At 46.1% G+C, this 26,247-nt stretch overlaps 1 protein-coding gene across 1 annotated transcript in view; it reads right to left on the reverse strand.

The window, feature by feature from the left end:
• Positions 1–3,885: 3,885 nt before the first annotated feature.
• Positions 3,886–26,247, reverse strand: part of c5 (complement component 5) — a 73,816-nt gene continuing 51,454 nt past the window's right edge. Inside the window, exons 29-40 of the mRNA XM_021606684.2 lie at positions 12,027–12,182; positions 11,603–11,665; positions 9,616–9,709; positions 9,263–9,302; positions 8,530–8,632; positions 7,200–7,274; positions 6,914–7,019; positions 6,735–6,821; positions 6,458–6,547; positions 6,195–6,278; positions 4,457–4,595; positions 3,886–4,332 (exon numbers count right to left, since the gene is read on the reverse strand). Coding sequence (XP_021462359.2) covers positions 4,200–4,332; positions 4,457–4,595; positions 6,195–6,278; positions 6,458–6,547; positions 6,735–6,821; positions 6,914–7,019; positions 7,200–7,274; positions 8,530–8,632; positions 9,263–9,302; positions 9,616–9,709; positions 11,603–11,665; positions 12,027–12,182 — 1,170 coding nt within the window. The 3' untranslated portion in view covers positions 3,886–4,199. The remainder of the gene's footprint in view (positions 4,333–4,456; positions 4,596–6,194; positions 6,279–6,457; positions 6,548–6,734; positions 6,822–6,913; positions 7,020–7,199; positions 7,275–8,529; positions 8,633–9,262; positions 9,303–9,615; positions 9,710–11,602; positions 11,666–12,026; positions 12,183–26,247) is intronic.

Below are 26,247 nucleotides of genomic sequence, written 5' to 3' on the forward strand. Positions count from 1 at the left end.
ATTACGAGCGGCTTGCTAAACAAAAAGACCTTACCTCTTCTAATATGTTGGAGTTGGTTCCCTGGTGATTGACATAGGAGCTCAGCCATGATAGCATGGAGTAAAAAGGTGGCACCGTTTTCCCACCTGCATCTCCACTTCGACCCTTAATTTAAAAAAAATCTTAACCAACTGCCTCCACTTCTTGTAACAAGCTTCCCCTTCCATCCCCATTACCTCCCTGATCTCTTTTCAGGAGTTGAAACTAAACTATTGTCTTTGAAATCCCTACATGTGGCATCATAAAGATGTTTATATTTGCAACCTTCTTCTGATAGCCTTTCGTCAAATTTCTCCATGTTTGTTCTGAAGGAAATTAGTTTGTGTTATAACAGGATGTACCGCCTCCACCTATTCTCAACCAATCATGTCAATGCAGAGCTATACAGAGCTAAACGGAGGCCTCTGCATTGTTACAAAATTTCAGAGGTGCACAGCGATGCGTGACAGATGCGTGGATCAAGCATAAATTGGCTTTTATGGTCGCTGTCCTTTCAGCACAACGAGCTTGTCACTTTTGATGTGACACTTGTTGCTATTGGTGATAGTGGTGTTAGGCTACCGTAAGTTATGTAAACGGTGTTTTTTGTTTTGCTTCTCACACTATTAATGTTATGACCTATGCAGATGTTCAGTTTGTCCCAGACTCTAATTAGGTTCTATCATTTTCTTTCGTCTTTATTTACTTTTGAGCACTGAGGTTGAAATACTTTATCTGGTGGGAGTACTTTGATCTTTTTAACCTGTCTCTCCTCTCTGGGGAGGTTCCCATTGCTTGGAAGGCAGTCCCGGTGCATCCTTCACTTAAAGGGGGAGATCAAGCTGATTCAGATGACCATCCTATCCATAATAGAATACGGAGATGCAATTTATAGATCGGCAGGTAAGGGTGCTCTCAAGCGGTTAGATGTTCTTTACCATTCGGCCATCACATTTGCCACCAATACTCCTTTGGGACACATCACTGCACTCTATACTCCTCTGTAAACCAGTCATCTCTGTATACCCGTCACAAGACCCACTGGTTGATGCTTATTTATAAAACCCTCTTAAGCCTCACTCCCCCTTATCTGAGATAACTACTGCAGCCCTCATTCTCCACAAACAACACCTGTTCTACCAGTCACATTCTGTTAAAGGCCCCCTAAGCACACTCATCCCTGGGTCGCTCCTCTTTTCAATTCGCTGCAGCTAGCAATTTGAACGAGCTGCAACAAACCCTCAAACTGGGCAGTTTTCTTATCCATCTCTTCATTCAAAGACTCAATAATGGACACTCACTGACAGTTGGGGCTGCTTCGTGTGATGTATTGTTGTCTGTACCTTCTTGCTTTTGTGCTGTTGTCTGTGCCCAATAATGTTTGAACCATGTTTTGTGCTGCTACCATGTTGTGCTGCTGCCATGTTGCATTGCTACCATGTAGTTGTCATGTGGTGTTGCTACCATGCTGTGTTTTCATGTGTTGTCATATGTTGCTGCCATTTTATGTTGTTGTCTTAGGTCTCTCTTTATGTAGTGTTGTGGTGTCTCTCTTGTCGGGATGTGTGTTTTGTTCTATATTTACATTTTTAATCCCAGCCCCGGTCCCTGCAGGAGGCCTTTTGCCTTTTGGTAAGCCGCCATTGTAAATAAACATGTTTTTTTAAACTGACTTGCCTAGTTAAATAAAGGTTAAATAAATAAAATACAAACATATTGAGGATATTGTTTTTTTATATACTTATTGCAAGTCACTTTGGTGTATAACAATGAATTTACAAAAGTCCATGTACATTTTTTTATATAAAATTTCATATATAATTTTGGAACTCAGAAGAGGTTTTACTTGAGCTTTTAAGGTATAACTAACCTACATTTGATATTTACTCACCATGTTAAAAACATCCAAAAGATTGATTCCATGCTTAGTTTGGCATGTTTCTACGGGCTGTAACGGAACTTTTTGAACTTTTCGTCCGACGTTCGGCGCCACCTGAATGCACTTTTTGGATTTGTTTACCAAACGCCCTAACAAAAGAAGATATTTGGACATAACTGATGGACATTATCGAACAAATCAAACATTTATGGTGGAACTGTGATTCCTGGGAGTGCATTCTGATGAAGATCATCAAAGGTAAGTAAATATTTACAATGCTATTTCTGAGTAATGTTGACTACCCAATATGGCGTGTATCTTTTTAGCTGCTTTGTTGTCTAAAGGCTGTACTCAGATTATTGCATGGTTTGCTTTCTCCGTAAAGTTTTTAAAAAATCTGACACAGCGGTTGCATTAAGGAGAAGTTTATCTAAAGTTCCATGTATAATAGTCGTATCTTTATCCATGTTTATTATGAGTATTTCTGTAATTTGATGTGGCTCTCTGCACTATCACTGCATGTTTTAGAACTACTGAACGTAATGCGCCAATGTAAACTCATATTTTTTTTATATGAACTTTATCAAACAAAACATACATGTATTGTGTAACATGAAGTCCTATGAGTGTCATCTGATGAAGATCAAAGGTTAGTGATTAATTTTATCTCTTTCTGCTTTTTGTGACTCCTCTCTTTGGTTTGAAAAATGGCTGTGTTTTTCTGTGGCTTGGTGGTGACCTAACATAATTGTTTGTGGTGCTTTTGCTGTAAATCCTTTTTGAAATCATACACTGTGGCTGGATTAACGATAATTTTATCTTTAAAATGGTGTAAAATACTTGTATGCTTGAGGAATTTTAATTAGATTTTTGTTGTTTTGAATTTGGCGCCCTGCACTTTCACTGGCTGTTGCGGAGTGTTCCAGTCCTAGACAGGTTAATCTACTCATCAGCCCTAACAAAACCTATTGCATAGCATTTCTTATCCTGTGATACACTTAAGGGAAAGTTCAGGGATTTTGCACACTGCAAACTAGCAACATTTTGGGATCAATTCCCCATGTAAGTCAATGTATTAAAGTAGTATGTATTAAATGTCATGCCTGATATTGTGACCAATGAATTGGTTGAAAGGTAGACAGCATTTGTAGTGTATTGCATTGGATAGCATGGTATTGTACTCATGGATGCCAAGGGAAGTCAGGATCTCCACCCCAACCCCCCCTTTCCAAAACAAACTGAAGAATTTATCTTTCGTCTCTGTGTTTCATACATTTCCTTGCGCAAGAGGCTGAATGTATATCACTGGAGAAAGCATCAGAGTGAACAAAACAGCGCCCCCTCGGTTATGTGTAGCCCATCTAACTGATGCTGTCTGGTCAAAAGGAGTATGACGTTGTTGCCCGTAGCACTGAATGCAAGGGACACCATCGAGCATTTGGCCTCCCTTGATATATTTTATAGACAGTTAGCGTTGAGCTAAACTGAGTGAGCTCAGCTGTGAATGGTCCTGGCACACCAAAAAAAAGTGTCAAGGGAAACCAGTTTGGTTTTGGCTTCACATCAGAAGCCAAACGTCATTGACAGAAAACTTGAATTGTTGCATCGTTGTGTCGTTATCCTCCGGTGGCTAGCTAGCTAACTAAAATTGTCCCCTTCCTAAATTAGCCACAGATGGAGATAGGGATTTGGACATGTGGTTTTACTTAATTCTCTGTACTGGCCAATGATTATAAAGGCGATTCTGATCCAACTATAAATTCATATATTATGCCCCTGGCCTGAAAGGATAGAAAGGTCAACGTGTAGCTAATGTGTCTTCTTATTGTCTCAGCCTTATATCTCGGTGTCAAGGTACAGTTTATGAACTAACAGGTTATAGAGCAAACAATGCAATTATCACAACACAGGTTGTAATATCTATTTTTTTCCCTGGCTTGGCATCCCAGATGATGTTACACACACAGCTACTGACACACACACGAAATCCATATCATCTGTTTATTTGTACAAAATTAATGAGACCTATGGCACGGTTATGTATTCATAATAATCTTAAAAACACCATATCATAAAATTATGTTGTGTCTTTCTGAGTTAGTATCTTGCTGTTTCCTTTTATATTTAGCTGCTATAAACAAAAAATGCCTAAATGTGTCTAAAGCAACCTTTGCCTGCTCATAGCTGTCATGTGATGCACACCAGATGATGTCATCAGTGTCTCCTGAACTTAAACCTGCCGTTTTTTGTCTTGGTTCTGGATATTATGAATTTGGTGTTGAAAAAGGGTGAAGTGCCCCTTTAACAGCCTTCAAATAGAACACGTTCTGCATAATCATTCAGAATGTCTACATATTTAGTGCAGGCGGGACTTCTCTCACATTCAGTTGGCCACATCTCAACTGTAGCCTGGGAATCCAAAGGGTATCTATACCTGAAACATAGGGTTAGGGTCAGACCTGAATCAAAAAATACGTGGTTATAGTGCAGTATATTGTCAGTAGCCAAGTTTTATAATATTTTTGTAATCCAAAATAAAGACCAATGCACACACTCACTTATAACTTCTGCCAACTCGTATCTGCATGCTGTCTGCACCCATGATCAGGTACTGCCCACCAATCTTCATATCCACAGAACTGCAACTGGCCTTTTTGACAAATTCCACCTCTGTGTTGATATTGACATTGTCCAACCCTGTCATTTACACAAAACAGGAATAAAGTTAAACACATATACAGTATGTCACAAAAGTGAGTACACCCCTCAGATTTGAAAATATTTGAGTATATCTTTTCATGTGACAACCATGAAATGACACTTTGCTACAATGTAAAGTAGTGAGTGTACAGCTTGTATAACAGTGTAAATTTGCTGTCCCCTCAAAATAACTCAACACAGCCAAATTGGGCCCAATTAGCCATTTTCCCTCCCCGGTGTCATGTGACTCGTTAGTGTTACAAGGTCTCAGGTGTGAATGGGGAGCAGGTGTGTTCAATTTGGTGTCATCGCTCTCACACTCCCTCAGTGGTCACTGGAAGTTCAACATGGCACCTCATGGCAAAGAACTCTCAAATAATTGTTGCTCTACATAAAGATGGCCTGGGCTATAAGAAGATTGCAAAGAACCTGAAACTGAGCTGTAGCACGGTGGCCAAAACCGTACAGCGGTTTAACTGGACAGGTTCCACTCAGAACAGGCCTCGCCATGGTCGACCAAAGAAGTTGAGTGCATGTATTCAGCGTCATATCTAGAGGTTGTCTTTGGGAAATAGAAGGGGTGGGGGGGGTCAGCCTGTCAGTGCTCAGACCATACGCCGTACACTGCATCAAATTGGTCTGCATGGCTGTCGTCCCAGAAGGAAGCTTCTTCTAAAGATGATGCACAAGAAAGCCCGCAAACAGTTTGCTGAAGACAAGCAGACTAAGGACATGGATTACTGGAACCATGTCCTGTGGTCTGATGAGACCAAGGTAAACTTATTTGGTTCAGATGGTGTCAAGCATGTGTGGCGGCAACCAGGTGAGGAGTACAAAGACAAGTGTCTTGCCTACTGTCAAGCATGGTGGTGGGAGTGTCATGGTCTGGGGCTGCATGAGTGCTGCCAGCACTGGGGAGCTACAGTTCATTGAGGGAACCATGAATGCCAACATGTACTGTGACATACTAAAGCAGAGCATGATCCCCTCCCTTCGGAGACTGGGACGCAGGGCAGTATTCCAACATGATAACGACCCCAAACACACCTCCAAGACGACCACTGCCTTGCTAAAGAAGCTGAGGGTAAAGGTGATGGACTGGCCAAGCATGTCTCCAGACCTAAACCCTATTGAGCATCTGTGGGGCACCCTCAAACGGAAGGTGGAGGAGTGCAAGGTCTCTAACATCCACCAGCTCTGCAATGTCGTCATGGAGGAGTGGAAGAGGACTCCAGTGGCAACCTGTGAAGCTCTGGTGAACTCCATGCCCAAGAGGGTTAAGGCAGTGCTGGTGGCCACACAAAATATTGACACTTTGGGCCCAATTTGGACATTTTCACTTAGGGGTGTACTCACTTTTGTTGCCAGCGGTTTAGACATTAATGGCTGTGTGTTAAGTTATTTACACTGTTATACAAGCTGTACACTCACTACTTTACATTGTAGCAAAGTGTCATTTCTTCAGTGTTATCACATGAAAATATATACTGATATTTACAAAAATGTGAGGGGTGTACTCACTTTTGTGATATACTGTACATACACACACACATTTCTTACTTTATATTTAAAAAGTTTTATAGGAGATAGACTTACCCCTTTTGAAGGGATCCTCCACATTTGCCACATAAGTACTAAAATCACCTTCTTCCGCAATGGATTTGATTTTTACCTTGAAAGCTGTGAGAAAAGACGCAAACATATCATATGCAAGTCCTCCTAAACGAAACAAATAGAATAAGCTCATCATACCAAAAAGGACTGCCTACAAATGTGAAATGTCTTCAATAAATCAATTGGGCATTGGAGACAATTTTTACTGATGAGGTGGTAAAAGTTCTAACAAAGTATCATCTTACCATATTTTATATTGTCACGGCAGGTAGTTCGTCTTCTTTCCTCAGCAGTGATGCTGGGATCCATCTCTGATTTGAAGTTGCAGCATTCCGCTATCATCACAGAAACGGATTGCAGTCACAAATAAAAATAAACAAAGTAATCACCCATAATTTACATTAACTTGAACAAATGACCAACCAGTTTTATCCAAACCCACTCATGTTCCACCCTCCATACATCTTCAATGCTTATAATTTACTCGCAAACACCACTGTCCTCTGAGCCCATATGACTTACCTGCCATGCAGTGGCACTGTTCCCCTACACAAAGCCGCAGTAGCTTGGTTTCTATAGGCGGGGAGTAGAGCTTGGAACATTGGCTCTCTGTGGAGCAATAGAGAAGGATTATTTTAAAGTTGCTCAAACTTCCTGTGGTATATTAGTTTCTATGGGTTTTGTTTTCCGCCATACTGTACCTTGATCATTGTACTCGTAGATTTTAAACAAGGAAGCACTGACCATGCCAACTCGAAAGAGTTCTTTTATACGGAATCCCACACAGACAAATTGGTCAAAGGGGACCTGTAGTGTGAAAGGCAGTGACAGTGTTAACATTATATGACACACTTGAACAAAAGTATAGGACTACAGTATTAGGACAAATTTAAACTACAGTACAGGACTACATTATATGATTCATTTGAATGTCCACACCTAAACCAACATGTTCCAATAGCAGAAGAGAAGATAAGTGGAACTTACTGAGTCCAGCTGAAGCACAACCTTGTCTCCTGTGATCTTGTAGTCAGATATCACAGATTCCAGTCCATCCCTAAACTGAGGGAGTTGATCACACAACCAAAAACAGGCCATTTCATTCATGTGGAACAGTGTACAAATACACTGAACAAAAATATGGATTTTACTGAGTTACAGTTCATATAAGGAAATCTCTCAATTTAAATAAATTAATTAGGCCCTAATGTATGGATTTCAGATGACTGGGAATACAGATATGCATCTGTTGGTCAGAGATATCTTTAAAAAAAAGGTTGTGGCGTGGATCAGAAAACCAGTCAGTATCTAGGTGTGACCACCATTTTCCTCATGCAGCGCTACATCTCCATAGAGTTGATCAGGCTGTTGATTGTGTTGTCCAACACCTCTTTAATGGCTGTGCAAAGTTGCTCGATATTGGCGGGAACTGGAACGTGCTGTTCTACACGTAGATCCACAGCATCCCAAACATGCTCAATTGGTGACATGTCTGGTGAATATTCAGGCGATGGAAGAACTGGGACATTTTCAGCTTACAGGAATTGTGTACAGATCCTTGCGACATGGGGCCATGCATTATCATGTTGAAACATGAGGTGATGGCGGCGAATGAATGGCACAACAATAGGCCTCGGATCTCGTCACGGTATCTCTGTGAATTCAAATTGCCATCGATGAAATGCAATTGTGTTTGTTGTCCACAGAAAACTGCAGTTAGGTCAAGACCCTGGTGAGGACGACGAGAATGCAGATGAGCTTCCCTGAAATGATTTTTGACAATTTGTGCAGAAATTCTTTGGTTGTCAAAACCCAGTTTCATCAGCTGGCTGGTCTCAGATGATTCCGCAGGTGAAGAAGCCGGACGTGGAGGTCCTGGGCTGGTTGGACGTACTGCCAAATTCTCTAAAATGACAATGGAGGCGGCTTATGGTAAAGAAATTAACATTACATTTTCTGGCAACCGCTCTGGTGGACAATCCTGCAGTCAGCATGCTAATTGCACATTCCCTCAAAACTTGAGACATCTGTAGCACATTTTAGAGTGGCCTTTTATTGGTGCACCTGTGTAATGATTATGCTGTTTAATCAGGTTATTGATATGCCACACCTGTCAGGTGAATGGATTATCTTGGCAAAGGAAAAAATGCTCACTAACAGGGATGTAAACAAAGTTGTGCACAAAATAGGAGAGCAATACGTTTTTTGTGCATATGGAACATTTCTGGGATCTTTTATTTCAGCTCATGAAACATGGGACCAACACTTGTTCAGTGTAGATTTAGGAGAAAGTGGAAAACATGAATATGTTAATTACCATATTCAGATCTTCTTGGAAGGGTTGCACCCCAGTGGGTAGTTGGATTTCCATGACTGTGTGGCTGGAGTCAGTGAATACCTCGTTTGGAGGGGGATTGTATCTTTAAAACATATGAGACAATTTAAGCACTGTTCTATGAAGTATATTTTACTTTACAGAAATTCACATTGTCTTTACAGTGGTGGAGATAGCGTTAGATTTTCTTTGTATTTTAATTACATTAAAACAGATACAAAAAACACCTTATGGAACAGCGTGGACTGTGAAGCAACACAAACATTGACACAGACACACGCATACACATGCACACACATACACACGCGCGCGCGCTCGCGCAATACATACACATGGATTTAGTACTGTAGATATGTGGTAGTGGTGGAGTAGGGGCATGAAAGCACACAGTGTGTTGTGAAATCTGTGAATGTATTGTAATGTTTTAAAATTGTATAAACTGCCTTAATTTTGCTGGACCCCAGGAAGAGTAGCTGCTGCTTTGGCAGCAGCTAATGGGGATCCACAATGAATTCAAATACAAATAAAACGATGGTGATTTACTCAATAAATTACTGTGAACTAATATATAGAGTGTGTGACTCTATTTATTTTCATAGTTTATAGTTTATTCTCCGTCAGTCAGCACCTCTACATAAAATCATTTCCTCTGGGCGTGCGCCAGCTCATGTTTTTTATTCGATTAATTTAAAAAAAATACAAATATTTTACTCACTTTGCACATGCGACAATTCGAGAGGAATGCAGCATAGTATCTGGTGAAGTAGAAATGAAAGCTACAGTACCAGTCAAACGTTTGGACACACCTACTCATTCCAGTGCTTTTCTTTATTTTTACTATTTTCTACATTGTAGAATAATAATGAAGACATCAAAACTAGGAAATAACACATATGGAATCATTTAGTAACAAAAAAAGTGTTCAACAAATCAAACTAGTTCAAATAAAGAAAATCCTTGAATGAGTAGGTGTGTCCAAACTGTTGACTGGTGCTGTATATTTGTTTCCATGTTTATTGTGAGAGAAATGGTTGTAGTAAGTTTACAGACATTGATTCACTGTCATACCTTTGGACTTTTTGTTAGGATGATGCACTTCAATGGAAATGTCAAATTTGCAGTTTTTGTTGGTCTCTGTTGTTTTATAATAAACGGTTTTCATCTGTTGTCAGATAAGAATTGAGCATACTGTTTAATCTAGAGTTGAAACAACAATTGGGTATGACAGTTGAACTAAGCTCATGAGGCATAAAATCAATTCTTCGAGAATGAATGGGTATATGTAAATCATTACTTAAATGTACAGTGGCAAGATAAAGTATGTGAACCCTTTGGAATTACCTGGATTTCTGCATTAATTGGTCATAACATTTGATCTGATCTTCATCCAAATCACAACAATAGACAAACGTAGTGTGCTTAAACTAATAACACAAATTATTGTATTTTTCTTGTCTATATTGAATACATTAGGTTGGAAAAAGTATGTGAACCCCTGGGCTAATGACTTCTCCAAAAGCTAATTGGAGTCAGGAGTCAGCTAACCTGGAGTCCAATCAATGAGACAAGATTGGAGATGTGTGTTAGAGCTGCCTTGCCTTATAAAAAACACAAAATTTGAGTTTGCTATTCACAAGAAGCATTTCCTGATGTGAACCATGCCCTGAACCAAAGAGATCTCAGAAGACCTAATATTAAGAATTGTTGACTTGCATAAAGCTGTAAAGGGTTACAAAAGTATCTCTAAAAGCCTTGATGTTCATCAGTCCAGGGTAAGACAAATTGTCTATAAATTGAGAAAGTTCAGCACTGTTGCTACTCTCCCTAGGAGTGGCCATCCTGCAAAGATAACTGCAAAAGCACAGCTCAGAATGCTCAATGAGGTTAAGAAGAATCCTAAACTGTCAGCTAAAGACTTACAGAAATCTCTGGAACATGCTAACATCTCTGTTGCCGAATCTACGATACGTAAAACACTAAACAAGAATGGTGTTCATGGGAGGACACCATGGAAGAAGCCACTGCTGTCCAAAAAAACCCATTGCTGCTCGTCTGAGGTTTGCAGAAGTGCACCTGGATGTTCCACAGCGCTACTGGCAAAATATTCTGTGGACAGGTGAAACTACAGTTGAGTTGTTGGTGTGCTGTGCCTTCCAAACATCAAAACCTCATCCCAACTGTAAAGTATGGTGGCGGGAGCATCATGGTTTGGGGCTGCTTTGCTATCATCGACGGAAAAATGAATTCCCAAGTTTATCAAGACATTTTGCAGGAGAATGTTAGGCTATCTGTCCGCCAATTGAAGCTCAAAAGAAGTTGGGTGATGCAACAAGACAACGACCCAAAACTTCAACAGAAGAAAATACGCCATCTGGAGAGTCCTGACCTCAACCCGATTGAGGCGCTGTGGTATGACCTCAAGAGAGCAGTTCACACCAGACATCCCAAGAATATTGCTGAACTGAAACAGTTTTGTAAAGAGGAATGGTCCAAAATTCCTTCTGACCATTGTGCAGGTGTGATCCGCAACTACAGAAAACGTTTGGTTGAGGTTATTGCTGCCAGGAAGGTCAACCAGTAATTAAATCTAACGGTTCACATACTTTTTCCACCCTGCACTGTGAATGTTTACACGGTGTGTTCAATAAAGACATGAAAAAGTATAATTTTGTCGTGCGTTATTAGTTTAAGCAGACTATTTGTCTATTGTTGTGACCTAGATGAAGATCAGATCAAATTTTATGGCCAATTTATGCAGTAATCCAGGTATTTCCAAAGGGTTCACCTACTTCATTTAACTAGGCAAGTCAGTTAGGAACATATTCTTATTTACAATGACAGCTTAACCCGGCCGACGCTGGGCCAATTGTGCGCCGCCCTATGGGACTCCCAATCACAGCCAGATGTGATACAGCCTGGAATCAAACCAGGGACTGTAGTGACGCCTCTTGCACTGAAATGCAGTGCCTTAAACTGCTGCACCACTCGGGAGCCCATAATCAACTTCTGTTTAGAAGGACATTGAGTAACGCAACAGAGGATGGATGGAACTTACCTGGACAATGGAGACTCCTGTACCAAAGCCTGTGGACACTCTGACATCTTTATCCTCAGTCACCTGTTAAAATGAGACACAGTATGACTGTATAATCATGAATTAGATGGGAGACAGAAAATAGCGAGGAAACATACAAACACAGCACATGAGAGATATAATATAGTCTGTACTGCAACTTCAGGGTTCATTTAGTAAAGATCAGTATGAAATGTACCATAGGGGTAGATGCTGAAGAAACTACATCAGTACATAAATGATTGAGATCATGATCAGGTTATACTGCAAATATCATTGACCCGATACATCATAGTCACAGGAAAACCCAAGGAAAAGATGGTCTCATTGAGAAGAAGTGGTCTTTTTGCAGGCAGTGTGTAAATTTGGGGTCACACAGCGTGTGAGGGTGGAGGTAAGCCCTTACCTCTATTGGTTTGCCCACAGGTTTCTTCTGGGTGAGCACAATTTTCCCCAGTTGTTCCCTCGTCTTTATGTAGGATGCCTCGATCAACAGATCCAGCTTGGTATATTTGACCACTTTGCTGTACTCAGTCAGAGCCTCCAGGGTGAGAATAGTGTCCTGTGTAGAGATGACATACAGTAGTGTGATGAAGAAGGTGTAGGTGGTCCTCTGTAAGTGGTCTTCTGTAGCTCAGCTGGTAGAGCATGGCACTTGCAACACCAGAATAGTCAGTTCAATTCCTGGGACTTACGTTAAAATATATGCATGACTGTAAATCGCTTTGGATAACAGCGTCTGCTAAAAGGGATAATCAACAAGGGGCTATGTGTTATGGAAATTATTGAACAACGTGGAAGGTATGTGCCATGACTAGTGGTGGGGAGTCCATTCCTCAAGCCTCTATTCCGCTAGGGATCGAGTCCTAAGAGTCAGTATTTTGCAATGGAGGAAACTAGCTAGTTGCCATAGGCTACTTCCGAGAACGCCAACTCTCGCAACTTTTACAGCAAAGAAAGAAGCAGCTAGCCAGGGAGGGAGAGAGGGGAGGGGCACAGCCAGGCATGCCGGCCACCAGGCCGTCAGTCAGAACCGTGCATCCAAAACAAATCAAATTTTATTTGTCACATGCGCCGAATACAACTGGTGTAGAAACTTACAGTGAAATGCTTACTTACAAGCCCTTAACCAACAATGCTTTAATTTTAAGAAGTTAAGAAGAAAAACGTGTTAAGTAAAAAACAGATAAGTAGAAAAATACAAAAATAAACGTAACAAATAATTAAACAGCAGCAGTAAAATAACAATGGCGAGGCTATATACAGGGTGTACCGGTACAGAGTCAATGTGCGGGGGGATCGGTTAGTTGCGGTAATTGAGTAAATATGTACTTGTGGGTAGAGTTATTAAAATGACTATGCATATATAACAGAGAGTAGCAGCAGCGTAGAAGGGGGGGCAATGCAAATAGTCTGGGTAGCCATTTGATTAGATGTTCAGGACACTTATGGCTTGGGGGTAGATGCTGTTTAGAAGCATCTTTGACCTAGACTTAGTGCTCTGGTACTGCTTGCCATGCGGTAGCAGAGAAAACAGTGTATGACTAGGGTGGCTGGAGTCTGACAATTTTTAGGGCTTTCCTCTGACACCACCTGGTATAGAGGTCCTGGATGGCAGGAAGCTTGGCCCGAGTGATGTACTGGGCCATACGCACTACCCTCTGTAGTGTCTTGCGGTCGGAGGCCGAGCAGATGCCATACCAGGCAGTGATGCAACCAGGATGCTCTCGATGGTGCAGCTGTAGAACCTTTTGAGGATCTGAGGACCCATGACAAATCTTTTCAGTCTTCTGAGGTTTTGTCGTGCCCTCTTCACAACTGTCTTGGTGTGCTTGGACCATGTTAGTTTGTTGGTGATGTGGACGCAAAGGAACTTGAAGCTCTCAACCTGCTCCACTACAGCTCCGTCAATGAGAATGGGGGCGTGCTCGGTCCTCTTTTTCCTGTAGTCCATAAACATCATCTTTGTCTTGACCACGTTGAGGGAGAGGTTGTTATCCTTGCACTACACGGTCAGGTCTCTGACCTCCTCCCTATAGGCTGTCTCATCATTGTCGGTGATCAGGTCTACCACTGTTGTGTCATCGGCAAACTTAATGATGGTGTTGGAGTCGTGCTTGGCCATGCAGTCATGAACAGGGAGTACAGGAGGGGACTGAGCACGCACCCCTGAGGGGCCACCGTGTTGAGGATCAGCGTGGCGGATGTGTTGTTACCTACCCTTACCACCTGGGGGTGGCCTATCAGGAAGTCCAGGATCCAGTTGCAGAGGGAGATGTTTAGTCCCAGGGTCCTTAGCTCAGTGATGAGCTTTGAGGGCACTATGGTGTTGAACGCTGAGCTGTAGTCAATGAATAGCATTCTCACATTGGTGTTTCTTTTGTCCACGTGGGAAAGGGCAGTGTGGAGTGCAATCGAGATTGCATCATCTGTGGATCTGTTGGGGCTTATGCAAATTGGAGTGGATCTTGGGTTTCTGGGATAGTGGTGTTGATCTGAGCCATGACCAACCTTTCAAAGCACTTCAGGGCTACATACGTGAGTGCTACTTGTCGGTAGTCATTTAGGCAGGTTACCTTAGTGTTATTGGGCACAGGCACTATGGTTGTCTGCTTAAAACATGTTGGTATTACAGACTCGGACAGGGAGAGGTTGAAAAGGTCAGTGAAGACACTTGCCAGTTGGTCAGCGCATGCTCGGAGTACACATCCTGGTAATCCATCTGGCCCTGCGGCCTTGTGAATATTGACCTGTTTAAATGTCTAACTCACATCGGCTGCGGAGAGCGTGATCACACAGTTGTCTGGGACAGCTGATGCTCTCATGCATGTTTCAGTGTTACTTGCCTCGAAGCGAGCATAGAAGTTATTTAGCTCGTCTGGTAGGCACGTGTCACTGGGCAGCTCTCGACTGTGCTTCCCTTTGCAGTCTGTAATAGTTTGCAAGCCCTGTCACATCTGACGATCATCGGAGCCAGTGTAGTATAAGTCCTGTATTGACGCTTCGCCTGTTTGATGGTTCGTCGGAGGGCATAGCAGGATTTCTTATAACCTTCGGGGTTAAAGTCCTGCTCCTTGAAAGCAGCAGCTCTATGGTAGCCTAGTGGTTAGAGCGTTGGGCCAGTAACCGAAAGGTTGCTGAATGAAATCCCTGAGCTGACATGGCAAAAATCTGTTGTTCTGCCCCTGAGCAAGGCAGTTGATCCACTGTTCCCCAGGCACTGTGCATGTCAATTAAGCCAGCCCCCGCACCTCTCTGATCCAGAGGGGTTGGGTTGAATGTGGCAAGACACATTTCAGTTGTGTGACTGACTAGGTATACACCCTTTAGCTCAATGTGGATGTTGCCTGTTATCCATGGCTTCTGGTTGGGGTATGTACGTACAGTCACTGTGGGTACAACGTCATCGATGCACTTATTGATGAAGCCAGTGACTGATGTGGTGTACTCCTCAATGCCATCGGAAGAACCCCGGAACATATTCCAGTCTGTGCTAACAAAACAGTCCTTTAGTTTAGTTTATCCGTATTCAAACTATGTATATGTTTAATCGTATACTTCCAACTTGTGCTAAATTAAAATATTACACTGAGTTAAATCAACCAGACTCAGGCGCTAAACTTCAACATGTCTTTACTCCATCACTGTCCGTGTAACAAGTCCCATATTCCTTTACTGATGTGGTGACGTCATATATCAGTACGTCACATCAATACATGACATCCCTCCTTTACTTGGATATGAACTTCAACGTCAACCTGACATACACAACAACACTAGTTCTTTACCTATATAGAAACCTTTGTTTTTACCAATAAACAACTGAAATATGTTCAGTGTCTTATTATTTCTGTTCTCCTAATGGACTTTCCTGTTAAAGCTTACTTCTAAGCAAAACAAAACAGTACTATTATTATTATTTCTTAATGTAACAAAACATTCTGCACCTTTTTCACAACATAACAAACATTCAAAGTCTTCGCATTAGTCCTTTGTACATTTTTCAGGTTATTCTCATTTTCTTTACCCCTTGCAGTACAGGATAATTAGTTTATGACAAAGTCTGTTAACTTCTGTGGCAGTTTAATTTGTCTGTGAGGCTTGACTGGCTTGGGTGTCCGTGGTCTTTGTGGTGATCCCTCATAGATAGTCTGGTTGGACTCTATGTAATGTCTCAGAGTAGGACTCTGTTCCACAGTCTCTTTCAGTTGTGTGGTGTCCTTTGGTTGTGGATCTGGCTCCTCAATTGTATACCTCTTTACGAATGTTGTTTTCCTTGAATACCTGGTCCTGGTTGGAGATTGAACAACCACATTGTTTCCCTCTTCATTGATCACAGTGTGTGGTTTCTTTTGAAGGTTGTTGTGAACTTGTGTGTTTTGTCCTGTTTTAGGAGAACCTGGTCTCCGATGTCCACGTCAGAGTGTTTGGCTCTGCGACGGTTGTCTGCATAGATCTTGGATTTCCCTTTCTGCTGAGCATCATATTCCTGTGTCTCCAGGTCACTGTGGTATAGCTATATCCAGAAGCTTCCACCTCATTTTCCTTTAGAAAATGAGCTCAGCTGGGCTCCTGCCCATGGTATAGTGATCAATGGACCTGTAGACTGTGACATACTTGCATAGCTCCTGCCTCAGCTTGTGCAATGCGAATCCGTTTCATGAAGGAGGCATTTTTCCACTCCACTTCACCATTTACCTGTGCCCATTTTGGCATCGTTTTTTCATGCTGTATCCTATTTTCCTGGCAGAAGTTCTGGAACTGGGATAACATGTACTGTGGGCCAAAATCAGATCAGATTGTTAATGGTAGACCATGTTGACTGAAAATAGTCTCCAAACGATCAATCACCTTTTCTGCGGTAGCAGATTGCATGATATCATTTTCATAATATCTGCTGTAATACAACTACAAGTATTGAGTGTCCTGTTGGTAGTGAACCCAATAGGTCAGTGGTGACGTCCTGCCTCTGGCAGCTCCTGGCAGACTGACGTCTCTGGCAGCTCCTGGCTGACTGGCGGCTCTGGCAGCTCCTGGCTGACTGACGGCTCTGGCAGCTCCTGGCTGACTGACGGCTCTGGCAGCTCCTGGCTGACTGACAGCTCAGGACACACTGGCGGCTCTGGCAGCTCAGGACAGACTGGCGGCTCTGGCAGCTCAGGACAGACTGACGGCTCTGGCAGCTCAGGACAGACGGGAGACTCTGGCAGCGCTGGAGAGGAGGAAGGCTCTGACAGCACTGGACGGAGGGGAGCATCTGTAGGGAGAAGACGGAGAGACAGCCTGATGCGGGGGGCTGCCACCGAAGGGCTGGTACGTGGAGGTGGCACTGGACAGACCGGACCGTGAAGGCACACTGGAGCTCTTGAGCACCGAGCCTGCCCAACCTTACCTGGTTGAATGCTCCCCGTAGCCAGGCCAGTGCGGCGAGGTGGAATAGCCCGCACTGGGCTGTTCTGGCGAACCGGGGACACCATGCGTAAGGCTGGTGCCATGTACACCGGCCCGAGGATACGAACTGGAGACCAGATGCGTAGAGCCGGCTTCATGGCACCTGGCTCGATGCCCACTCTAGCCCGGTTGATACGACGAGCTGGAATGTACCGCACCAGGCTATGCACACGCACCGGAGACACCGTGCGCTCCACCGTATAACACGGTGCCTGCCTGGTCCCTCTCTCTCTCCGGTAAGCACGGGAAGTTGGCGCAGGACTCCTACCTGCCTTCGCCACACTCCCTGTGTGCCCCCTCCAATACATTTTTGGGGCTGCCTCTCGGGCTTCCAGCCGAGCCGCCGTGCTGCCTCCTCATACCACCGCCTCTCGGCTTTCGCTGCCTACAGCTCAGCCTTGGGGCGGCGATATTCTCCAGCCTGTGCCCCTGGTCCCTTGCCGTCCAGAATCTCCTCCCAAGTCTAGGAGTCCTGCGATCGCTGCTTCTGCTGCTGCTGCCCGTTACCACGCTGCTTGTTCCTTTTGTAGTGGGTGTTTCTGTAACGATCGTATTCGGGAGGAAGAGACGAGGACCAAAGCGCAGCGTGGTAAGTGTTCATAATTTTAATTAAAGGAAGCACTGAACACTGAATCAATACAAAAATAACAAAATTAACGAACAAAACGAAACAGTCCTGTCTGGTGACATACAAACGTAACACAAAGACAGAACAAAAGTACTAAGGTCAGAACGTGATGTTACGGTGCGTGAATGAGGACCCAAAAGCGAATTAACGTAAACAGAGCTTCTTTAATGACAAAACATAGGTAGGCTCAGATGGACCGGCAGATTCCGACAGGACAGGACAAGGTTGCAGCAAACATGACGATAGTCTGGTTCAGGCATGAATAACACAAACAAGGATCCGACAAAGACAGGAGCAAAAACAGAGAGAGATATAGAGGACTAATCAGAGGGAAAAAGGGAACAGGTGGGAAAAGGGGTGACGAGGTAGTTAGGAGGAGACAAGGAACAGCTGGGGGAAAGAGGGGGAGAAAAGGTAACCTAATAACGACCAGCAGAGGGAGACAGGGTGAAGGGAAAGGACAGAAACAAGACACAACATGACAATACATGACAGTACCCCCCCACTCACCGAGCGCCTCCTGGCGCACTCGAGGAGGAAACCTGGCGGCAACGGAGGAAATCCTCGATCAGCACACGGTCCAGCACGTCCCGAGAGGGAACCCAACTCCTCTCCTCAGGACCGTACCCCTCCCAATCTACTAGGTACTGATGACCACGGCCCCGAGGACGCATGTCCAAAATCCTACGGACCCTGTAGATGGGTGCGCCCTCGACAAGGATGGGGGGGGGGGGGGAAGACGAGCGGGGGCGCGAAGAACGGGCTTGATACAGGAGACATGGAAGACCGGGTGGACGCGACGAAGATATCGCGGAAGAAGAAGTCGAACTGCGACAGGATTAATGATCTGAGAAATACGGAACGGACCAATGAACCGCGGGGTCAACTTGCGAGAAGCGGTCTTAAGGGGAAGGTTCTGAGTGGAGAGCCAAACTCTCTGACCGCGACAATATCTAGGACTCTTAGTTCTACGCTTATTAGCAGCTCTCACAGTCTGCGCCCTATAACGGCAAAGTGCAGACCTGACCCTCTTCCAGGTGCGCTCGCAACGTTGGACAAAAGCCTGAGCGGAGGGGACGCTGGACTCGGCGAACTGAGATGAGAACAGCGGAGGCTGGTACCCGAGGCTACTCTGAAAAGGAGATAGCCCGGTCGCAGACGAAGGAAGCGAGTTGTGGGCGTATTCTGCCCAGGGGAGCTGTTCTGACCAAGACGCAGGGTTGCGAAAAGAAAGACTGCGTAAGATGCGACCAATAGTCTGATTGGCCCGTTCTGCTTGACCGTTAGACTGGGGGTGAAAGCCGGAAGAGAGACTGACGGAAGCCCCAATCAAACGGCAAAACTCCCTCCAAAATTGAGACGTGAATTGCGGACCTCTGTCCGAAACGACGTCTGACGGAAGGCCATGAATTCTGAAAACATTCTCGATGATGATTTGTGCCGTCTCTTTAGCAGAAGGAAGCTTAGCAAGGGGAATAAAATGAGCCGCCTTAGAGAACCTGTCGACAACCGTAAGAATAACAGTCTTCCCCGCTGACGAAGGCAGTCCGGTGACAAAATCTAAGGCGATGTGAGACCACGGTCGAGAGGGAATGGGAAGCGGCCTGAGACGGCCGGCAGGAGGGGAGTTACCGGACTTAGTCTGCGCGCAGACCGAACAAGCAGCCACGAAGCGACGCGTGTCATGCTCCCGGGTGGGCCACCAAAAACGCTGGCGAATGGAAGCAAGCGTACCCCGAACGCCAGGGTGGCCGGCTAACTTGGCAGAGTGAGCCCACTGAAGAACGGCCAGACGAGTAGGAACGGGAACGAAAAGAAGGTTCCTAGGACAAGCGCGCGGCGACGGAGTTTGAGTGAGTGCTTGCTTTACCTGCCTCTCAATTCCCCAGACAGTCAACCCGACAACACGCCCCTCAGGGAGAATCCCCTCGGGGTCAGTGGAGGCTACTGAAGAACTGAAGAGACGAGATAAAGCATCAGGCTTGGTGTTCTTAGAGCCCGGACGATAAGAAATCGCGAACTCGAAACGAGCGAAAAACAGCGCCCAGCGCGCCTGACGCGCATTAAGTCGTTTGGCAGAACGGATGTACTCAAGGTTCCTATGGTCAGTCCAAACGACAAAAGGAACGGTCGCCCCCTCCAACCACTGTCGCCATTCGCCTAGGGCTAAGCGGATGGCGAGCAGTTCGCGGTTTCCCACATCATAGTTACGTTCCGACGGCGACAGGCGATGAGAAAAATACGCGCAAGGGTGGACCTTGTCGTCAGAGAGGGAGCGCTGAGAAAGAATGGCTCCCACGCCCACCTCTGACGCGTCAACCTCGACAACGAACTGTCTAGTGACGTCAGGTGTAACAAGGATAGGTGCGGATGTAAAACGATTCTTGAGGAGATCAAAAGCTCCCTGGGCGGAAACGGACCACTTAAAGCACGTCTTGACAGAAGTAAGGGCTGTGAGAGGAGCTGCCACCTGACCGAAATTACGGATGAAACGACGATAGAAGTTCGCGAAGCCGAGAAAGCGCTGCAGCTCGACGCGTGACTTAGGGACGGGCCAATCAATGACAGCTTGGACCTTAGCGGGATCCATCTTAATGCCTTCAGCGGAAATAACAGAACCGAGAAAAGTGACGGAGGAGGCATGAAAAGAGCACTTCTCAGCCTTCACAAAAAGACAATTCTCTAAAAGGCGCTGGAGGACACGTCGAACGTGCTGAACATGAATCTGGAGTGACGGTGAAAAAATCAGGATATCGTCAAGGTAAACGAAAACAAAGATGTTCAGCATGTCTCTCAGGACATCATTGACTAATGCCTGAAAGACAGCTGGAGCGTTAGCGAGGCCGAAAGGAAGAACCCGGTATTCAAAGTGCCCTAACGGAGTGTTAAACGCCGTCTTCCACTCGTCCCCCTCCCTGATGCGCACGAGATGGTAAGCGTTACGAAGGTCCAACTTAGTGAAAAACCTGGCTCCCTGCAGGATCTCGAAGGCTGAAGACATAAGAGGAAGCGGATAACGATTCTTCACTGTTATGTCATTCAGCCCTCGATAATCTATGCAGGGGCGCAGGGACCCGTCCTTCTTCTTAACAAAAAAAAACCCCGCTCCGGCGGGAGAGGAGGAGGGGACTATGGTACCGGCGGCAAGAGCTACAGACAAATAATCTTCGAGAGCCTTACGTTCGGGAGCCGACAGAGAGTATAGTCTACCCCGGGGGGGAGTGGTTCCCGGAAGGAGATCAATACTACAATCATACGACCGGTGTGGAGGAAGAGAGGTGGCCCTGGACCGACTGAACACCGTGCGCAGATCGTGATATTCCTCCGGCACCCCTGTCAAATCACCAGGCTCCTCCTGTGAAGAAGAGACAGAGGAAACAGGAGGGATAGCAGACATTAAACATTTCACATGACAAGAGACGTTACAGGAGAGGATAGAATTACTAGACCAATTAATGGAAGGATTATGACAAACTAGCCAGGGATGGCCCAAAACAACAGGTGTAAAAGGTGAACGAAAAATTAAAAAATAAATGGTTTCGCTATGATTACCAGAAACAGTGAGGGTTAAAGGTAGCGTCTCACGCTGAATCCTGGGGAGAGGACTACCATCCAGGGCGAACAAGGCCGTGGACTCCCTTAACTGTCTGAGAGGAATGTCATGTTCCCGAGCCCAGGTCTCGTCCATAAAACAGCCCTCCGCCCCAGAGTCTATTAAGGCACTGCAGGAAGCTGACGAACCGGTCCAGCGTAGATGGACCGACAAGGTAGTGCAGGATCTTGAAGGAGAGACAGGAGTAGTAGCGCTCACCAGTAGCCCTCCGCTTACTGATGAGCTCTGGCCTTTTACTGGACATGAAGTGACAAAATTACCAGCAGAACCGCAATAGAGACAGAGGCGGTTGGTGATTCTCCGTTCCCTCTCCTTAGTCGAGATGCGGATACCTCCCAGCTGCATAGGCTCAGCACCCGAGCCGGCAGAGGAAGATGGTAGTGATGCGGAGAGGGGGGCAACGGAGAACGCGAGCTCCTTTCCACGAGCTCGGTGACGAAGATCAACCCGTCGCTCAATGCGAATAGCGAGTTCAATCAAGGAATCCACGCTGGAAGGAACCTCCCGGGAGAGAATCTCATCCTTTACCTCTGCGCGGAGACCCTCCAGAAAACGAGCGAGCAAAGCCGGCTCGTTCCAGCCACTGGACGCAGCAAGAGTGCGAAACTCAATAGAGTAGTCTGTTATGGATCGATTACCTTGACATAGGGAAGACAGGGCCCTGGAAGCCTCCTCCCCAAAAACAGATCGATCAAAAACCCGTATCATCTCCTCCTTAAAGTCCTGATACTGGTTAGTACACTCAGCCCTTGCCTCCCAGATTGCCGTGCCCCACTCACGAGCCCGTCCAGTAAGGAGAGATATGACGTAGGCGACACGAGCAGTGCTCCTGGAGTAAGTGTTGGGCTGGAGAGAAAACACAATATCACACTGGGTGAGGAACGAGCGGCATTCAGTGGGCTCCCCAGAGTAACACGGCGGGTTATTGATTCTGGGCTCCGGAGATTCGAAAGCCCTGGAAGTGGCCGGTGGATCGAGGCGGAGATGGTGAACCTGTTCTGTGAGGTTGGAGACTTGGGTGGCCAGGGTCTCAACGGCATGTCGAGCAGCAGACAATTCCTGCTCGTGTCTGCCTAGCATCGCTCCCTGGATCTCGACGGCTGAGTGGAGAGGATCCGAAGTCGCTGGGTCCATTCTTGGTCGGATCCTTCTGTTACGGTGCGTGAATGAGGACCCAAAAGCGAATTAACGTAAACAGAGCTTCTTTAATGACAAAACATAGGTAGGCTCAGATGGACCGGCAGATTCCGACAGGACAGGACAAGGTTGCAGCAAACATGACGATAGTCTGGTTCAGGCATGAATAACACAAACAAGGATCCGACAAAGACAGGAGCAAAAACAGAGAGAGATATAGAGGACTAATCAGAGGGAAAAAGGGAACAGGTGGGAAAAGGGGTGACGAGGTAGTTAGGAGGAGACAAGGAACAGCTGGGGGAAAGAGGGGGAGAAAAGGTAACCTAATAACGACCAGCAGAGGGAGACAGGGTGAAGGGAAAGGACAGAAACAAGACACAACATGACATGACACGTGACACTCGGAAAAGCTGTTTTACATGTGGCACGAAGTATGCATTTAACGCAGCCACAGCCCTGACTTAGTCTGTTGGTTCTCCAGTGTCTGCGAGTGTGGAGAAAATGTCCTGCACAGCTGTCCCAGCACGATCTAGAAGCAAAGCTCTCCTCCATTGTTTTGTAACAGCATCAACATCAATGGATAGTATTAATCCTTTACCATCCGCGAACAGCTCAAACGTCATCAACCACCTGGTCCAGCATGGACCTAGCGTAGCAGACTCACTGTAGCAGTCAAACTTTGGCACATTGTTTTCCATCTTGATTACGCTAACTCACTTTTCAGATTTAACTGTAGTTTTCAAACACTGTCATCTTCACCATTGTTTAATCCTATACTTACAACTTGTGCTATGTTAATAAGATTTTATACTGAATTAAATCAACCAAACTCAGAGGTAAACTTCACCATGTCTTTACTCCATCATTGTCCGTGTAACAAGCCCCACATTCCTCTACTGACGCGGTGACATTATATATCAGTATGTCACATCAATACACGACACTATAGGCTTTCGCAATGCTGTATCTCTCAATTTCTACGGAACCCAGAGAAGAGAACAGGTTCTCCAACCCTGTTCCTGGAGAGTTACCTTCATGTAGGTTTTCGCTCCAAGTCCAGTTGTAAATAACCTGATTCATTTTATCAACCAGCTAGATTTGGCAGGCAAGCACGAGTTTATCCGAGTAACCTTATACACATGACTTTGAACTATCTTCATGCCTAGAGTAAAACCTCCAGGCTTCCGTCATAGGAGTCAATTAAATTAGGAAAAAAATTGAATTACGGGGGGAGTTTGGAAAAACGAATCCTGTGTGAATCGTCCTCTGGAATACTGCACATGCTTGGATAATAATTACATAACTAATGTCTCTAGTAATACCTGTCCAATAGGGCTATAACACGGCAAAGAATAAGCTTATCAGCCTAGAGTGATATTTCCGCGCACAGCAGAAATATCACTGAAACGTTCTAGTTCCTACACATCACCTTCAAACAAAATAGGCCTTTTATAAGCTAAATTGAAGAGGAAATGGGCAGCATCATGCTCATGTCAGTTCTCTAGAACAGGGTTTCCCAAACTCGGGCCTGGGTCCCCCAATGGATGCACATTTCGTTTTTTTCCCTAGCACTACACAGCTGATTGAAATACCCATCAAGTCCTAGCTTGCTATTATGAAAATCGAAGTCAACAATGCCAACAGTGGTGTACTGCCATGTTTATAGGTGAGAGAGCAAAGAAAAAGAAAAAAACATAATTTCTCAATCAAAGTTAGTACTGACCTAATATCCAACACACTATTAAAGTTTATTGTGAAATAGTCACAAATTACTTATTTGAAAAGTTTTTGTGTGTATTACATGATTTAATTTCTTCATAACGCATTTGTGTACATTACACGAATTCCAATTTGATATGGCTAACATTAGCTAGGCTAGCAAGGTGTCTAATGTTAGCTAGGCTAGCTAGGAGGCTAACTAGGCTAGGGGTTAAGGTTAGGTAACATGCTGGCTAAAACGTAATAAGTAGTTGCAAAGTTGCTAATTAGCTCAAATGCTAAAGTTGTCTGTGATAAGATTCAAACACGCAACCTTTGGGTTGTTTGACGTTTGCGTTATACGCCAACCCATCCTTGTAACGACGTTCGTCTGTAGGAGGAGAAGCGGACCAAAAAGCAGCGTGGTGGTTACTCATGTTCTTTAATGGAAAACTGAACGATACATGAAATAACTCAAATCTACAAAACAACAAACGGAACGTGAAAACCTATACAGCCTATCCTGTGACAACAAACACAGAGACAGGAACAATCACCCACCAAGGACCAAGCGGCGTGGTAAACAGAGGCAGCAGCAACAGCAGCAGCAGGAGAAGCGACTGGTGCAGCAGGAGCAACAGCAGCAGCAGCAAAAGCAGCAGCAGGAGGAGCAACAGCAGCAGCAGCAAAAGCAGCAGTGGGAGAGGCTGCACTACTTGGAGAGATGGACTTGGGAGGAGATTCTAGACGGGAAAGGACCCTGGGCAGAGCCAGGAGAATATTGCCGCCCCAAGGCCGAGCTGGAGGCAGCAAAAGCAGAGAGGCGGCATTATGAGGAACTAGCACGGCAGAGCGGATGGAAGCCCGAGAGTCAGCCCCAAACATTTCTTGGGGGGGGGGGCACAGGGGGAGTGTGGCAGAGTCAGGAGTCAGACCTGAGCCAACTCCCCCCGTTTATCGTGAGGAGCCAAGGAGGAGCTCAGAACCAGAGCTGGTGTTGGAGGTGAGCGAAGCAGAGACTGTGAAGGAGTTAATGGGGAAATTGGAGGAGAGAGATATGAGGGAGTTGCTGGTTTGGTGCATGAGGCACGACATTCGCCCGACGGAGCGTGTCAGGGATTTAATGGCACCGGGGTCAGCTCTCCATACTCATCCTGAGGTGCGTGGGAGGGGTCTGGTGAAGACTGTGCCAGCCTCACGCACCAGGCCTCCTGTGCATCTCCCTAGCCTTGCACGTCCTGTGCCATCTCAGCACTACAGTGCTCCTAGCAGTGCTAACTGTGGCGGGCGTGGTGCTGGTCAGGCACCGTGTTATGCAGTTGTTTGCACGGTGTCCCCAGTACGCGTGCTTAGCCCGGTGCGCTACATCCCAGCTCCCCACATCTGCCGGGCTAGGGTGAAGATCCAGCCAGGGCGGTTGGTTCCAGCCCTGCTCTCAAGATCTCCAGTACGCCTTCACGGCCCGGTCTATCCGTCACCACCTCCACGCAACAGCCCTCCGGTGGCAGCCCCCCGTACCAGGCTGTCTCTCCAGCCCATCCTTACAGGGGCTCCCTCCTCTCCAGCGCTGCCGGAGCCTCCCGCCTGTCCGGCGCCGGTGCCGGAGCCTCCCGCCTGTCCGGCGCCTCTGCCGGAGCCTCCCGCCTGTCCGGCGCCTCTGCCGGAGCCTACCGCCTGTCCGGCGCTTCTGCCGGAGCCTCCCGCCTGTCCGGCGCCTCTGCCGGAGCCTCCCGCCTGTCCGGCGCCGCTGCCGGAGCCTCCCGCCTGTCCGGCGCCTCTGCCGGAGCCTCCCGCCTGTCCGGCGCCGCTGCCGGAGCTTCCCGTCTGCCCAGCACCATCTGAGCCTCCCGTCTGCCCAGCGCCGCCAGCGCCGCCCGTCTGCCAGGGGCCGCCAGTGCCGCCCGTCAGCCAGGGGCCGCCAGTGCCGCCAGTCAGCCAGGGGCCGCCAGTGCCGCCAGTCAGCCAGGGGCCGCCAGTGCCGCCAGTCAGCCAGGGGCCGCCAGTGCCGCCAGTCAGCCAGGGGCCGCCAGTGCCGCCAGTCAGCCAGGGGCCGCCAGTGCCGCCAGACAGCCAGGGGCCGCCAGGGCCGCCAGTGCCGCC

This window comes from Oncorhynchus mykiss, chromosome 6 (genome assembly GCF_013265735.2).
Source record: "Oncorhynchus mykiss isolate Arlee chromosome 6, USDA_OmykA_1.1, whole genome shotgun sequence".
In the NCBI taxonomy this organism is placed as follows: domain Eukaryota; kingdom Metazoa; phylum Chordata; class Actinopteri; order Salmoniformes; family Salmonidae; genus Oncorhynchus; species Oncorhynchus mykiss.